General features: G+C 50.5%; 1 protein-coding gene across 1 annotated transcript in view; it reads left to right on the plus strand.

Moving 5' to 3' along the window:
• The window catches only part of SCARA5 (scavenger receptor class A member 5), a 133,084-nt gene that overhangs the window by 71,780 nt on the left and 44,206 nt on the right, over positions 1-17,098 (plus strand). The window contains exon 4 of the mRNA XM_086414854.1: positions 4,730-5,404. Coding sequence (XP_086270980.1) covers positions 4,730-5,404 — 675 coding nt within the window. The remainder of the gene's footprint in view (positions 1-4,729; positions 5,405-17,098) is intronic.

The raw sequence follows: 17,098 nt of genomic DNA on the forward strand, positions 1-17,098 counted from the left end.
CTAACATAAAATAACAGGCTACCATTTTGTATCTGGAGAAGGCAATGGCAACCGACTCCAGTACTCTTGCCTGGGAAATCCTATGGGCGGAGGAGCCTGGTGGGCTGCAGTCCATGGGGTCTGGAAGAGTTGGACACGACTGAGCGACTTCACTTTCACTTTTCACTTTCATGCACTGGAGACGGCAATGGCAACCCACTCCAGTGTTCTTGCCTGGAGAATCCCAGGGACGGGGGAGCCTGGTGGGCTGCCGTCTATGGGGTCACACAGAGTCGGACACGACTGAAGCGACTTAGAAGTCACTTCATGGGATTTTCCAGGCAAGAGTACTGGAGTGGGGTGCCATTGCCTTCTCCGATCTGTGACATTAACCATATGAAAATTGTAATAGTGCATTGAGGTTTTATTGAAACTGGCACATTTAAAAATCTATAATGTACATGTGTGTGCTAAGTCGCTTCAGTCATGTCCGACTCTTTGTGACCCCATGGACTGTAGCCTACCAGGCTCCTCTGTCCGTAAGATTTTCCAGGCAAGAACACTGGAGTGGGTTGCCATTTCCTCCTCCAGGTGATCTTCCCAACCCAGGGATCGAACCTGAGTCTCTTATGTCTCCGGTATTGGCAGCTGGGTTCTTTACCACTAGCACCACCTGGAAAGCCTATAATGTAATTACAAATAGGTATAACATACAGGAAGTGATTTGGCTAGAATTTTTTTCTTTTCTTTTTGTGATTTGGTTGGAATTTTTAAGAGTTATAAAAATGTCTATAACTGTGGCTCTACTAATCCAGCTTCTAGGAATTTATTGGCAGGAAAAAATTCAAGAGAAGGAGGGACCTTTCTGCACTTGTTTTCGATGATTAAGAGTGGGTAAACTACCAGGCATCTCCCTGATGGGCTCTTAGGCAGCCATCAGAAGGATAATTATAAAGGACAGATGGGGAAAGTGTGAAATAATCATTCACAAATTTAAAAAGCACAGGAATTGAATTGTAAAGACTGGGTATGCATTTGGATGGAACTAGAAGAAAATGGAAAGGAAACCAGTGTTCTTTGTTGGAGGTTGTGAGATGGTGGAAGAATTTTTTCTTTCTTTCCTTTCAGTTTATGTTAAAATTGGTTGTGCAATGAAAAATGATCAAAGACTCAGATGGACTCTCTAGGAAGGGGTAGCTGATTGTCAACCTTCACCATATGGGCAAGTTTCAGTCCAGTTTTCTGAGAGAGACAGGGTCTCAGATCTGAAAGCTGGGGGCTGATGGGCAAGGCGGGTGGCCTCCCAGGGCACAGGGACCACCTGCAGAGGGAGGGAGGGAGGTGCTGGTGGGAGCTGGCGGAGAGTGGCTTTAAGGGAAACTGCCTCCTTCACGGGGTTGCCTCTGACAGGCCTGAGCTAATGAGCATTAAAATCAAGTACTTGCACTGTTCCTCTTAGTCATTCGCAATCCCAAAGTTAAAACCAGAATCGACAAACCTAGTGTTTACTCCTTCTGATGAGCTGCGGTGTTTCTGAATCTCAGAGCATCCAGAGCACAGACTGACACTAGAATATCAGGCTTTCTGGTTTCCAACCACCCTGTCTCAAATACTTGTCAATCAGTCTGGTCGAATATCAGACAAACACAATCAGGCCCTGGCCTGCGATGACTTCTTAGGCAGACAGTTCCTGTGGTTGCTTGGGTTGTGATTGCATCATGGATTCATTTCCCCAGAACCTTTACTTCTATTGACAACTCTTTTTAAAAAAGATTTCTTTATTTGGCTGCGTAAGGCGTTATTTGCAGCAGGCGGAATATTTCATTGTGGCGCACGGGCTTTCTAGTTGTGGCTCGGGCTTAGTTGCTCTTCAGCATGTGAGATCTCAGTTCCCTGACCAGGGGTCGAACTCATGTCACTTGAATTGAAAAGTGGATTCTTAACCACTGGACCTTTCCAGGGAAATCCCTTGACGACTCTTTGACTAACTTTTCAGAGTAGTGGGGCATGAAGGGAACCGCTGGACCAGGAGTCAGGAAGCATGCCGTTAGGCAGATCATAAATATGCTCATGGTTTCAGTCTCTTTATCTGTAAAATGGGGAAACTTTTTACCAAAGACTGCCTAGACTCAAAATCAATGATGCAAGTCTGAAAAACTCAGTTTGGGCCATAGTAGAGAGTCTTCTGCCCAGAATGAAGTTGAAGACCCCTCTTCCAAACTTCGCCCAGTCTTTATACACCGTGGAAAGAAACAAATTTAGATCAAGCCCCACCCTGTAAGGGGATGTTGACACCCTGTTATGTGCAGAAGAGGTTAGCCAGGCGGTATGGACGCTCAGAAGCTAGTCAGGAGACAGCTGATGAAGGAACTGCTGACTTTAACCAGAAGCATTGTTACATAGCCAGGATGTGATCACTGTCTTTGAGATTCTGAAGAGCTGTCTTGTGGGAAAAGTAAAATTCACTTGCTTTCTGTGACCTCAGAGGGCAAAATCAGTGGTTAGAGAGTACAGGGAGGCAAATTTCAAGTCTGAACAGAATACAGAACATTCCAGCACTTAGAACTAACTGAAAGTGGAGAGAATGGCTTTGAGCAGAGGTTGGGCATATGCTTTTCTTGGAGATTAAAGTGCTGAGTGAACACTTTAATTTTGTTGACTATTGTCATTTTTTTGTTTCTGGGTGTGCCATGTGGGATGCAGGATCTTAGTTCCCAGACCAGGGGTCGAACCCTGCCCCCTGCAGTGGTAGCACTGGATTGCCAGGGAAGTCTCAAGGGAGAATTTGAAGTGGGGCTCAAATGCTCCTCTAATGCTGTGAGCCTCTGAATGTAATCTGAGATGACTTACATCCTCCAGGGCAGCCACCATAAATGCTGTGCACTGGCAGAAGCATCAGCTACAGCACCCACAAAACCACCTTCCTCAGTCCCAGCTTGAGGTTCAGGAAAGAGCTAGTGTATATGGATCCCCTCATCACTTGAACAAGCTGTGTACCAGATTCCCCAGCCCTCTCCATCCCAAGATTTCCAAGGCAGAATTCCCTCTGTGCCTCCTTCGCCTCCACCTCCTACTCTGCCCCACCCCCACTACTAGTTTCCATCTTTCTGGTGTGTAGATCAGAGAGGGAGACAAAGATGTGGACAGTGCACAGCAAACAGACCAGCATTCCTAGACATCCCAGGATGTACCAGGGTTTGCTGTGTCCCTAAGTGCTCCATGAGCATGCAGGAGACACCCGATGCTAGATGATAATGACTCAGAGGCACGCCCCTCCCCTTCATATTGTGAACTAGCTGCTTATAATCAAGAAAAGGAAACCTCTTTTTCAAGAGAAAAGGGTGGAAGACCATTGAGGTGGTTGTCTGAGGAGGGAAATGCACATGTGCTAATTCACTCAGTTGTGTCTGACTCTCTGCAACCTCATGGACTGTAGCCTGCCCGGCTCCTCTGTTCATGGGCCCAGGCAAGAATACTGAGTGGGTTGCCATGCCCTCCTCCAGGGGATATTCTCCACCCAGGGATCAAACCTGAGTCTCTTATGTCTCCTGCACTGGCATACGGGTTCTTTACCACTAGCGCCATCTGGGAAGCCCCAGAGAAGGGAAGGTATGGATGTAAAAAGCATCTCCCCTAGCCTAAAGGGAATGGGATCCCGAATTGGGGAGTGGGAATTACCAGCGCTGCCCGGAGCCTGGCTGAGTCTGCTGCTGGCATGGTCCCTTTAGGCAGTTCCAGAGCAGACTTGGAGGGCAGCATCTGGGTTCCAGAGCAAGCAAGCCCTCTGGGTTGGAATCCTGTCTCCATGTCTTACTTGCTGTGCTGTCTGAGGCAAAAGTAACAGCTTTAGCCGTAAAGAGGGGTAAATAAGGGTCCTTTGCTGCTCTTTAGTTGCTCAGTCGTGTCCGACTCTTTGCAACCCCATGGACTGTGTAGCCTGCCAGTCTCCTCTGTCCATGAGATTTCCCAGGCAAGAATACTGGAACGAATTGCCATTTCCTTCTCCAGGGGATAAGGGTACCTCCCTTCTAAAGTGGAGAGGATGACACACAATATTGGAGGGTAATGCTCGTGGAACTGCTGATGCCTGATCCTTTCCAAAATAAAAAAAAAAAAAAAAGAGAGAGAGAGAGAGAGAGAGACCGGTTCCTACGGATCAACCTCATCCATAGATAAGTCTGTGCGTGCATGCGTGCGTGCGTGCATACAGGCTAAGTCGATTCAGTCCTGTTGGACTCTTTGTGATCCCATGGACTGTAGCCCGCCAGGTTCCTCTGTCCATGGAATTCTCCAGGCTAGAATACTGTAGTGGGTCGCCAGGCCCTTCTCCTGGGGATCTTCCCAACTCAGGGATGGAACCTGCATCTTTTATGTCTCCTGAATTGGCAGGCGGGTTCTTTACCTTTCGCCACCTGGGAAGCCCATAGATGAGTCCAGGGGTTCCCAAACTCAACCGCATCTTATAACTACCCTGGGCTCTTTTTAAAATTCCAAAGCCCGGGTCACCTCCCAGACCCATCCAATCACAATTTCTACAGGTGGGATCCCTGGCCAGGTGATTCTCACGGGCAGACGTGTTTGGGGACCACACTGGCTGAACACCGTTTAGGGGATGTGTTAAGGCGCTCAGCCTTAGCCACTTCTGCTTTTCCTTCCTCTAGTTGAGCGTCTCCTGCCGGGGCGGGGGTTGGCGGAGGATCTCCGCAGCCGTCTCATCTCTCCACCTCCTCCTTCTCCTCCATCTCCGCAGTGTCCAGGCCCCGGAGCTCCCCGGACGACCTGAAGGCGCTGACTCGGAACGTGAACCGGCTGAACGAGAGCTTCCGGGACTTGCAGCTGCGGCTGCTGCAGGCCCCGCTGCAAGGGGAGCTGAGCGAGCAGGTGTGGAAGGCGCACGACGCGCTGCAGAACCAGTCGGACTCGCTGCTGGCCCTGGCGGGCGCGGTGCAGCGCCTGGAGGGGGCGCTGTGGGGGCTGCAGGCCCAGGCGGCGCAGAGCGAGCAGGCGGTGGTCTTGCTGCGGGAGCGCGCGGCCCAGCAGAGCGACGCGGCGCAGCTGGAGCTCTACCAGCTGCAGGTGGACAGCAACCGCAGCCAGCTGCTGCTGCGGCGCCACGCCGGCCTGCTGGACGGGCTGGCGCGCCGGGTGGGCGCCCTGAGCGACGAGCTGGCGGACGTGGGCGGCGCGCTGCGCGGCCTCAACCTCAGCCTATCCTACGACGTGGCCCTGCACGGCACGCGGCTGCGAGACCTGCGCGTGCTGGTGAGCAACGCCAGCGAGGACGCGCGCCGCTTGCGCCTGGCGCACCGGGGCTTGGAGCTGCAGCTCAAGCAGGAGCTGGCCGTGCTCAACGGTGTCACCGAGGACCTACGCCTCAAGGACTGGGAGCACTCCATCGCGCTGCGCAACATTACCCTGGCCAAAGGTATTCCCCTTTCCGCCACCCACCGGGCCCTCGGGGACTGCGAGGGCCCTTACCGCTCAGCACTTCTTCCCACATGATGCACACGACTCCCTTAGGCCTGGGAGTCCCACTCCCTCCCCAAGCCCACACCTCCTTTATTAAGTCTGGCCCTCAAAGACCCTGGAGTGTCCCATCCAAATGGATTATGTGCATTTCCAGGCCTGCACAGGATAAAGGTCCTCCCTGCCACCCCGCTCCTCCCCCAAGACAGCACACACTCTGTTCACACCCCGAGCCATGAGAATGGCCAAGGGTGGCTCCCGAGGCCCTGGGTGGTCAGAGCCTTGGATGTACCAGCCAGAGCCTCCAAGAGTTTGGGGTTGGGGAGAAAAGCAGGGCTCAAACTGGGGGTAGGGGTGCTCCCCCAGTGTCCTGGTGCTTCCATTGTGTTGGGTTGCATCCCCGACATCTACAAGGCCTGCACTTGGCCAGCTTCAGGACCAAAGAGAGAGCCTGGAGTCAGCAACAGGAACATGGATGGTTCACCGGAAAGGGGAGCTGACAAGTCTGAAGCAAGGTTCTGCAGCGACTCTCCACTGTGTGTGGCAGACATCTGGCAGGTCCTGGCCGTGGTCTTTGCTCCTGGGGGAAGGGGAGATTGCCAGTTATAGGGGGATTTGATGTGGGGTGGGCTCATTGGTTACCAGGGAAACCAGCATAGGGGCACGCCCCTCACCTCCCCTTTGATAAACTGTCACTAGCTAGGGCCCAAGGCAAGTATGTAGGAAGGTCAATGATGTGAGTAGGTGTGGGTGAAGCAGGCATTGGTCAGGTGGGGGATGGACAGAGAGCAAGAGAACAGCCATTTTGGGTGGCCTGACCATACACAGGTGGAGCTACAAAAAGTGGGAGAATTCCAAATTTGAACCTGCTCTTCCAGGCTGTTATAAAGCCATAGTTCATCCAGGTAGAAGAACATATTTTATTTTCTTTAACAGTGTGTTAGCTTCAGTTTTCACTCTTACATATAATGGCAAAAATGTGCAGGCCTCCATTTGGCCTATTGCTCCAGGTCCACAAACATCAGCATCTTTACAGCCAACCTCCCTCTCTTGCAAACCTGACTGACTGCACCCCTACTCACCTCTCCCCAATTCCTTCCCACTGGTGTCCACCCTGCACATCATTGTCAGAGGCACAGTTTGTGAAATGTACTTTCCCTGCACGACCCACTGCTCAGAACCTGCCATGACTGCCCCGGAGTCTGCCAGGTTCACCAAAAGTCCTTAGGCTGACAGTGGACAATGATAATACCACTTTGAACATCAGCTCTGTTGGGTACCAGGCCAAGTGTAACTCATAGAATGTCTTTTAAAAACAATCATGAGATTCAGGAAACTGCTCACAGTGGCAGTCTGGGAGGTGATGGGCCAGGATTCCAACCCCAGCTTTTCTGATTGCAGAGACGATGTGCTTTCCATTGCATCCCTGTCCCCAGCCTGTCTTTCCTACCTTCTCCTCCACCTGGTCCCCTGTACCAGGGTTCACTCTGCAAGGGCCAGTCGAGCAATGTCAATGCATAAAGTGACTTCGGTGTCAGGGCAATAGTAAGGGTTATGACAGGTCTGGCCCGTTTTGGCCTCGACATAGACAAGGTCTTCCCATTTTTTCCAGAGAAACCAGAAACATGGAATGTTCTAGAAATTTTTTAATTGTTTAACTCCGTGGGCCAAATACTACATATCTGTGGTTCCTGTATGGTCCGCAGACAGCCAGCTTGCACCCTCTGCCCTGTGTGAAGCATCCAGTCCAGTGGGACATGTCTTGTCCCTGCCCTGGAGATACACCCCTCCTTGCCCACTCCCTTGGCTTTCATCCAGCCATTCCTCCCACTGCAAAGCCCCCTTCTTCTTCCTCCTCATCCAGACCCCACTGCTCCTTCCCATCTCACTCAGACCCACCTCCTCCAGGACCCCACTGGCCTCTCTAGTTCACTGAAGTCTCCCTCCTCTGAGATTCTGTATTTTTCAGAGCAGAAAGTAGTCATGATGAAGACTTCTACTTATAATACTTTCCAAGTCCGGTTTATAATAATAAAACATCATTTGGTTTTAAAGTGGGTCCCCATCACCAGCTGTGAGCTTGTTTGAAGGCAGGGTTCACTGGAGAGCCAATAGGATTTCTGCAGAGAAGCAGCTGAGGCTCCAGGAGGAAGTACCTGGCTTACTCCAGGCCACACAATTAGAAATGATCCAACCTAGGGCTTTTGTTTTCAACAGCTTTAGTAAGGTATAATTTGCATGGCTTTCCTAGTGGCTTGCTCAGATGGTAGAGAATCTGCCTGCAATGCAGGAGACCTGGGTTTGATCCCTAGGTTGGGAAGATCCCCTGGAGAAGGAAATGGCAACCCACTTCAGTATTCTTGTCTGGAGAATCCCATGGAAATGGCAACCCACTTCAGTATTCTTGTCTGGAGAATCCCATGGAGAGCCCATGTCATCAGACGACTGGTTTTCTTTCTTGGGTGACTTTGGGTTTCACGTTTCAGAAATCAAAGAACAGGAGACAGTGTGTCTTCTTCCAAATCCACACACCTGGGGTCTCAGCTTCTTGTTTCCTTGACCTCCCCAGTCTGCATGCTAAGTTGTTTTCAGTTGTATCCAACTCTTTGCGACCCCATGGACTGTAGCTTGCCAGGCTCCTATGTCCATGGGATTTTCCAGGCAAGAATACTGGAGTGGGTTACTGTGTCCTCCTCCAGGGATCTTCCCGACCTAGGGATCGAACCCACGTTGGGTTATGCCTCCTGCATTGGCAGGCAGGTTCTTTACCACTAGCACCACGTGGGAAGCACCACCCCAATCTGGTCAGTACTTAGTAATAGCAGTGATGCTGAATCATAACCTACAGTGAACCTACAGGTGAACAGACATTTTGTCAACTTTAATTTTCTACATGGACATTAACGATTGCTAATCCTCACATCCTACAAAAATGGTGTTACTGAACCCATTTTATCTTTTTTTTTTTTGGCCATGCCACGTGGCATGTGAGATCTTAGTCCCCCAAACAGGGATTGAACCTGAGCCCCCTGCAGTGGAAGCGCAGAGTCCTAACCACTAGACTCCCAGGGAAGTCCCTGAACCCATTTTATAGTTGAGAAACTGATGAATTTCCCAATGTTTTTTACAATTGGCAAGTAACAAAGTGACAAAGCCCAGGTTCAAAGTGGGTCTTTCTGGCTCAAAAAAAGCATGTTTTTGTCACTAACTATGGTACTTTCCAGGGTGGAGAGAGACTGGCTAGGAGCCATGAAGACAGAAGAGAGAGTGGTCCCTCAGGTCTATCCCTATATTGGGAGGTAGTCACTCCTGTTGGGCTTTCCCGTGGCTCAGATGGTAAAGATTCTGCCTCCGATGCAGGAGACCCAGGTTCTATCCCTGGGTCAGGAAGATCCCCTGAAGAAGGGAATGGCAATCCACTCTAGTATTCTTGCCTGGAGAATCCCATGGACAGAGAAGCCTGGCAGGCTACAGTCCATGGGGTTCCAAAGAGTCGGACACAACTGAGCGAGTAACACTTTCAAGGGAACACTTTTCCACCAGGCACTCCCCCTCCCTTCCTCTTCCGGTCCACAGATGATGTCCCCGTGCTTCTTGCTGGTGCAGCCTCCTTGGCCTTATCGAGCATTTCACATTCTTAGTTTCTGAGTCCACTCTCCTTTTGGCTCAAGCTAAAACAGCTCCAGATCACCCATTTGCCATGGTTCTTCCAGTGAAATCCTCCGAGCGGTCTTTCTTTGGTTCTGAAACTAAGTTCCACCCTTGCTTCCTTTATACCGAAATTTCCTCTGGGTTCTGCCCAGGACTGCCTTGTAGTCTTCAAGCTTCACATCTTTTTAAAATTCGTATTTATTTATTTACTTTGGGCTGTGCTGGGTCTTCGTTGCTGCACCGGGCTTTGTCCGGTGTGGTGCACGGACTTACTGTGGTGACTTTTCTAGTTTCGGAGCATGGGCTCTAGAGCACGGCTCAGTAGTTGCAGCATGAGGGCTTAGTTGCCCCGTGGCATGTGGAATCTCCCTGGACCAGGGATCAAACCCCCTGAATTGGTAGGAGGATTCTTTACTGCTGAGCCACAGGGGACATCCCAAGCTCTGCATTCTTGATGGGCTGCTGGCTCTTCAGAGATGAGCACCATTCGGCCCCTGCCCCTCCCAGGACCTCCACTGTGCTGTGTCTCCCTGTCCCTCCTCCCTCTCTCATGGTTGCTGGGGAAGTTGCTGGGGACCCAAATGGTGTGATTAAAGAGAGTTCCCTTTGGCATAGCGGAATATAATTACCATGTAACTGCAACAACACAAAACTCTACCCTGGCTTTTGGATAAGGGATTTTTAGCAGATAAGCTTTGCTGAATTTGTATATTGTGGTCTGAGTGGCTTTTGTTGACTAGTTTTGTTCAGTTCCACTCAGTCTTTAAACACAGACACACACCGCACACCCTCCCACTCTGCCTTTTCCTGGCTCAGAATCCACAAATGCTCCACTGTGTATATTTTTATATATATGAACTTGTTTATGTTATTCTTGAGCATGACCCCAAATGGTTGCATTCTCTCACTTTGTTCCACAGTTTTCTACGGGTTTTGCCTCTGGCTTGTCTTTTGTGTACATTCACCGTGGTGCTCTCTGTTTCCTGCTTTGCGTTCTCAGCACTGATCAGGTCTGTTGAAATCTCTCTGCGGTGCTGAAAGAAGCAGAGAACCTAGATGATCAGGCAGGTGAGGCGTTCCAGGAGAAGGAAAGCTAACCAGAGAGGGGAGGCTCCCAGGAGGGGTAGTGTGTGAGCAGGGGCCTGACGGCAAGACTCTGCAGCCACGTGTTCAGCTGCAGCAGGCTCTGTTCGCTACATGGATGTTCGTAGACTCCCAGAAGGTTAGAGTGACAGATGGGCTCTGAAATCAACTAGCCCATCCCTCGTTTTGTAGTTAAGGCCCTGGAAGCTCAGAGCAGAGAAATGACCTGCTGACATCAAATCCCCAGCCAGTGGCCCTGCTGGGCTAGAAAATTCATCTCTCAATTCATGAAAGCAAGTTGGCAAAGCATACTTATCTGTGGGCTGCTTTTTCAAGGAAAAAAATAGACCATCTAGTAGAGAGTCCCATTCAACAAATATTCATATGTAGGGACTGTGTCTCCACCTCCCCTCACAGCGAGTGGCAGGGGGCTCTATTGTTTCACCTTCCACATCCAACTCTGCTGGGAGGGGAATGGAGCAGATAATATTTGAATGAGCTTTCTTTTTTTTTTAAAGAATTTATTTATTTTTGGCTGCCCTGCGTCTTCTGTAGGCTCTTTGTTGCTGTGTGCAGTCTTTCTCTAGTCGCAGTGGGTGAGTTTCTCATGTGGCTTCTCTTGTTTGGAGCACAGGTTCTAGGGTGCAGGGGCTTCAGTAGTTGTGACACACGGGCTTAGCTGCCCTGTGACATGTGGGATCTTTGTTCCCAGACCAGGGATTGAATGCATGTCCCCTGCGTTGGCAGGCGGATTCTTAACCACTGGACCACCAGGGAAGTCCCTTGAATGAGCTTTAAGCTTCTCCTCGTTCACACTGTCACTGTCTCATCGTCTGTGTTTCATTGGAACAGTCAGAGCACAGGTGAGATGAGGTCCTGCTGGGACAGGAGGGGAATGCATGCTGTGGAAGTCATTGGTTGCACCCAGCCTTGCCCACTGACCCTTTGCCTGAGGCTCTGGGGAAAGCTGGCTTTGCAGGCTGGCCACAGCCTGGTGCATATACTTGGGGCCCCAGAGAGGGTACACGAAATGAGGCTCGAGAGCTCACGACAGTGTAAATGTCAGTGTAAACGTCAGTGACGAGAATCTGGAGCCCCAGTGACATCAGGGAAGTGGAAGCAGAGCCATTACTTGCGGGACCCCACCTCCAGCAGCCGGCCTGGGATTAGCATACTTCTGCTGGAGTGTTTACATTACAGTCTCAGGTCACTGTTTCGCTGGCTTCAGGCCTGCCGCATCAGCTATCAGTGAACATTTGTTCTTGGCAGGTCATTGTCTAGATTCCAGCACCCACGGGTCCCCCACTGCATCTCTCATTCCAGGATCCGGGAAGGGAGAATGAATTGTCTTTCCCTTCCCGCTGGCTGATCCTCAGAAGAATCCTGGTGTTTCTGCCCAGTGTGCGTGCGTGCTCAGTCGCTCAGTTGTGTCCGACTCCTCGCAACCCCGTGAACTGTCGCCTGCCAGTCTTCTCTGTCCATGGGGTTGTCCAGGCAAGAATACTGGAGTGGGTAGCCATATCCTCCTCCATGGGATCTTCCCGACCCAGGGATCGAACCCAGGTCTCCCACCTTGCAGGCGGATTCTTTACCATCTGTGCCACCAGGAGAAGGCCTTCTCCCCAGTCCCCAAATCCTTTGTTCTGAGCTGGAGATGCTTCCAGCTGAAGCGGCTCAGGGCAGTCGGGTGAGTGCAGAATTGCGCTGGGGGGTGGGCTAGACCGGTGGACAGGCAGGGACCTAGGCATGGGACTGCTCTGCTCCCACTTCCCCTGTCCTCTGTGGCAGGAGCTGGGAGAAGAATGTTGACACCAGGCCAGAAGCACAGTGAGGGACTCTGGTCTGTTCCTATGATTGAGGAGAAGTGGACTCTGCTCCTCCTGTCCCAGCTTACTTCTTTTCCGACCTGCTCCAGTGATAGAAAAGATGAGATGGCGTAGATGGTGAGAATCTTAAAACTCATCCGAATGTTACTCAAAGAAAATGAAAAAATGCATTTGCAGGAACATGAATGGGCCTAGAGATGATCATACTAAGTAAATCAGACAGAGAAAGACAAATATCATATGATGTCACTTACATGTGGAATCTGAAGTATGATACGGATCAACATGTCTATGAAACAGAAACAGACTCGGAGATACAGAGGACAGACTTGTGGTTGCCCGGGGGAGGGGGAGGCAGGGAGGGATGGATTGGGAGTTTGGGATTAGCAGATGAGAAGTATTAGGTATAGAATGGATAAACAGCATGGGCCTACTCTGTAGCACAGGAACTATATTCAGTATCCTGTGGTAAACTGTAATGGAAAGTATGAAATATATCAGTTCAGGTCAGTCACTAAGTTGTGTCCGACTGTTTGTGACCCCATGAACTTCAGCACGCCAGGCTTCCCTGTCCTTCACTATCTTCCAGAGCTTGCTCAAACTCATGTCCATTGAGTCAGTGATGCCATCCAACCATCTCTCCCTCTGTCGTCCCCATCTCCTCCTGCCTTCAGTCTTTCCCAGCATCAGGGTCTTTTCCAATGAGTCAGTTCTTCGCATCACGTGGCCAAAGTGTTGGAGTTTCAACTTCAGCATCTGTCCTTCCAGTGAATATTCAGGACTGATTTCCTTTAGGATGGACTGGTTTGATCTCCTTGCAGTCCAAGGGACTCTCAAGAGTCTTCTCCAACACCACAGTTCAAAAGCATCGATTCTTCGATGCTCAGCTTTCTTTACAGTCCAACTCTCAGACCCGTACATGACTACTGAAAACCTAACTCAGGATCTGACTACTCAGGACCTGACTTGATGTCATGTTCTCAGGAAGCCAGGCTGACAATCTGGAGCTTGCTTGGACTCCTCCCTTTCCTCTGCCCCACCCCCTTCACGGCTCTCATCCAGGTGATTCCCGAGGCTTGTCTCTCCCTCCTTCCTCACTGCCTCCCTCATCGGGGTCCTCCCGGCCTCCCTTCCTGGCTCCAGCTTCTCTCTCTTTCCCACTGTTGCTGTCTGATTGATCCTGTCAGTGTTCAGCCTTCTTTATAGTCCAACTCTCACATCCATATATGACCACTGGAAAAACCATAGTTTTGACTAGACAGACTTTGTCGGCATATTGTAAATATAAAAATATTATAGATATATAACTGAGTCACTTTGCTAAATAGAAGAAACTAGCACAGCATTATAAATCAACTATACTACAATAAAATTAAAAACAATGCTCATGCAGGGACCACTGGGATGGCTTACACCATATAGCAGCTTCCATGACTCCCCAGAAGTCATTCCTTGAATCTCACTCATGTCCTGGATGCTATGTGGGGCCCAGGGCCATGGAGAGCGGGGCTCTAGCCCCACAGGTAGGCCTCTTCTCCTTGGGGACCACAGTCTGAGAGAAGTGACAGTGACAGGCACGTGGATACAGGGTGGCCTGTCCAGTCTTGGATGCTTCCCTGGGGAATCTGTGCACAGTGATGCTCGGGGCTCCTCCCAGCTCTGAGATGTGGGGGTTCCGCCCTGGTGCCCTCTGAGATCAGAGGGGTGAGTGTGAAGGTGAGCTTCAGAGCTGAGAGCGACGGGCCTCTGAGAAGGGAAAGGACTTGGCTAGTATTTGGGGACACCATGAGGAGAAAGCTTTGGCTGAGGTGGAGGAGAGTTTGTATCGAGAAGCATCAGACTGTGAGTTTGCAGAAGGGGTCAGGTTGGGAATGATTTGCAGGAGTCTCCAACAGAGAGGGCTGCTCGTCGTAGTGTGAGGGGCTTCCGAGGGCTCTGAGTTCACCTGATTTTGATGGGATCAATTGGACAGCAACAGTGGGTTATTGAGAGAAGCTGGAGCCAGAAAGGGCTCCACCCCTATGAAGGAGACAGGAAGGAAGGAGGGAGAGACAAGCCTCGGGAATCACCTGGATGAGAGCCGTGAAGGGGGTGGGGCAGAGGAAAGGGAGGAGTCCAAGCAAGCTCCAGATTGTCAGCCTGGCTTCCTGAGAACATGACATCAAGTCAGGTCCTGAGTAGTCAGATCCTGAGTTAGGTTTTCAGTAGTCATGTACGGGTGTGAGAGTTGGACTGTAAAGAAGGCTGAGCATCGAAGAATTGATGCTTTTGAACTGTGGTGTTGGAGAAGACTCTTGAGAGTCCCTTGGACAGCAGGGAGATCAAACCAGTCCACCCTAAAGGAGATCAGTCCTGGGTGTTCATTGGAAGGACTGATGCTGAAACTGAAACTCCAATACTTTGGTCACCTAATGCAAAGAGCTGACTCATTGGAGGAGACCTTGATGCTGAGAAAGATTGAGGGCAGGAGGAGAAGGAAGTAACGGGATGAGACGGTGGGATGGCATCACTGACTCAGTAGACATGAACTTGGGCACACTCTGGGAGCTGGTTAGGGACAGGGAGGCCTGGTGTGCTGCAGTCCATGGGGTCGCAAAGAATCAGGCATGACTTAGCGACTGAACAGGAACAAATAGATCTCAAGAATGCATCACCAGCAGTCAGCGCTGATTTGAAGAAGTGCTTGGTCCTCAGAGCTCCAGACAGCCTGGCCCCTTGAGACCCAGACTGGCCACATTCCAGGCTCCTCTGAGTCAGCCTGGCTAGTACCACCCGAGGACACGACTAAGCCCTGGAAATCAGCACCTGCCTTTACTAGCCACCCTTGCTTCTTCCCAGTTAATCTCTAGTAAAGGTCTTCACTAACCACTTGCTGTTGTTGTTTAGTCTCTCAGTCATGTCTGGCTCGTCACGACTTCATGGAGTATAGCCCACCAGGCTCCTCTTTACATGAGATTCCCCAAGCAAGAATACTGGAGTGGATTGCCATTTCCTTCTCCAGGGGATCTTCCCAACCCAGACATTGGCAGGCAGATTCTCTACCACTGAGCCTCCAGGGAAGCCCACACTAAGCACTTAGTTGTATCTTAAAAACTCTATCCACGTGTAGGATATTTTTAGAATCTGGCTCTTATTGAACTGGCAGGGGGGGTTCAGATGGGGCTATTCTAATAGCCATCCTCAGTAATCTCAGCATAGTTCTGATGAAGCATTTTGAAGAGTAGGGTACAAGTGGTCAGGGACAGTCTTGCCACTCACAGGTTCTCAAGCCCGTTTATATCCACCATGTCACTGAGTTCCCTTACTCCTCACTGCAAATACCTGAGGAAGGAATTTCTACTTAGATTTTACAGACCCAGAATTTGAACCCAAGATCTCCATCCTCAAATCCCACCTTCCAAGTGATGTCTGTCTCCTTGATGCCTCTCCATCAGAGTTAGTCCAAGAGATAGCATCCTGTTTTTGCCAGAACTGCTGCTGGGAAGGTCCATGTGTTGGGTCACACCCACCTTGGAGTGAATAGAAGAAATGGAGGACGTGGTCTCTAGCATCAGTGACCTGGTTGAGCCCAGGGTGCTGAGTTTCCTAGGGCAGGAAGGAGGGCAGGAAGGAGCAGGGAAGAGTGAGAAGGGGTGGAGTGGTCTGGGGGCAGGAGAGGGTGACAGCCCTGTGACTGTGATGACAGAGATTCAGGAACTGCTGTCAGCAACCTTTGCTGCAGCCTTGACCTGGCCAGGGGATTGCTGGCGTGGGCATTATAAAGCTCACTTGCTTCTTTCCCCTCTCTTTCTCTGCAGTATAATCTTAGGCGTGTTCCCGACAGGTGTGGTGTCTCGGTCCTATTGTCTGGAAGCTGAGGTCCACATGGCCAGTCTTACTTTGTTTTTCTTCCTATAAAAGAGGAGTGAAAGTGGATCAGTCGTGTCCGCCTCTTAGCGACCCCTTGGACTGTACAGTCCATAGGTTTCTCCAGGCCAGAATACTGGAGTAGATAGTAGTAGTAGCCGCTCCCTTCTCCAGGGGATCTTCCTAACCCAGGGATTGAACCCAGGTCTCCCACATTGCAGGCGGATTCTTTACCCGCCAAGCCACCAGGGAAGCCCTGGTGAAGAGAGGAAGATGATTACAAACCGCGGTCCTCCTCACATGATCCATGCCTTGTTTAATGATTTGTGCACTTTTCAATTGTTGATTCCTTTTTTCCTCTGTTCTCATGCCATTGGATTCTTAAACCGCTGTCAACTTTGGTTAGGGTCTGAGGACAGTGCCAACTTTGGGAATGTATCAGTACATCTTGATCTTGGCCGCCTGGCTGTTTTGTGTGTCTTAACACCCTCTGATCTCATATACTCGTTCATTCGGCAAGTATTTATTGAGCAAGCATGACTGCTAGGGGGCGAGTATACATGTTTCGGTTTCCTAGGGCTGCATGGCAGAGCAGCACAACTTGGGTGGCTTTTTGTTGTTTACTCAGTTATGTCCAACTCTTTGCGACCCCATGGACTGTAGCCCACCAGGCTCCTCTGTCCATGGGATTTCCCAGGCAAGAATACTGGAGTGGGTTGCCATTTCCTCCTCCAGGGGATCTTCTTGATCCAGGGATTGAACCCAAGTCTCCTGCATTGGCAGGAGGGTTCTTTACCACTGAGCCACCAGGGAAGCCCCTGGGTGACTTGAAACAACAGAAATCGATTCTCTCACTGTTCCGCAGGCTGGAAGTCTGAGATCCAGGTGTGCACAGGACCATCCTCCCTCTAAAAGCTCTGGGGGAGGATCTTTCTTGGCCTCTTTCTCTACTTCTGATGTTGCTGGCTATCCGTGGTGTTCCTTGGCCTGTAGACGCGTCATTCCAACCTCGGCCTCCATGGTCACCTGGCCTTCTGCCCATGTGTCTGTCTGTCAGGACACCAGAAATTGGGTTAGGACCCACCCTACTCCAGTCTGACCTCATTTTAATTAATTACAGCAGCCAAGACTCTCTTTTCAAAGAAAGTCGTATTCTGAGATCCCGGGTGGACCTGAAATTGGCAGGGACAGTTTGACCCAGCGCAGTACAGTTGGGGCATTTTCCTTGGTCCTCTTTTTTGTCTCAC

The sequence above is a fragment of the Bos grunniens genome, chromosome 8 (assembly GCF_055505025.1).
Source record: "Bos grunniens cultivar Pamir isolate PY7600 chromosome 8, Bosgru_T2T1.0, whole genome shotgun sequence".
Lineage (NCBI taxonomy): Eukaryota > Metazoa > Chordata > Mammalia > Artiodactyla > Bovidae > Bos > Bos grunniens.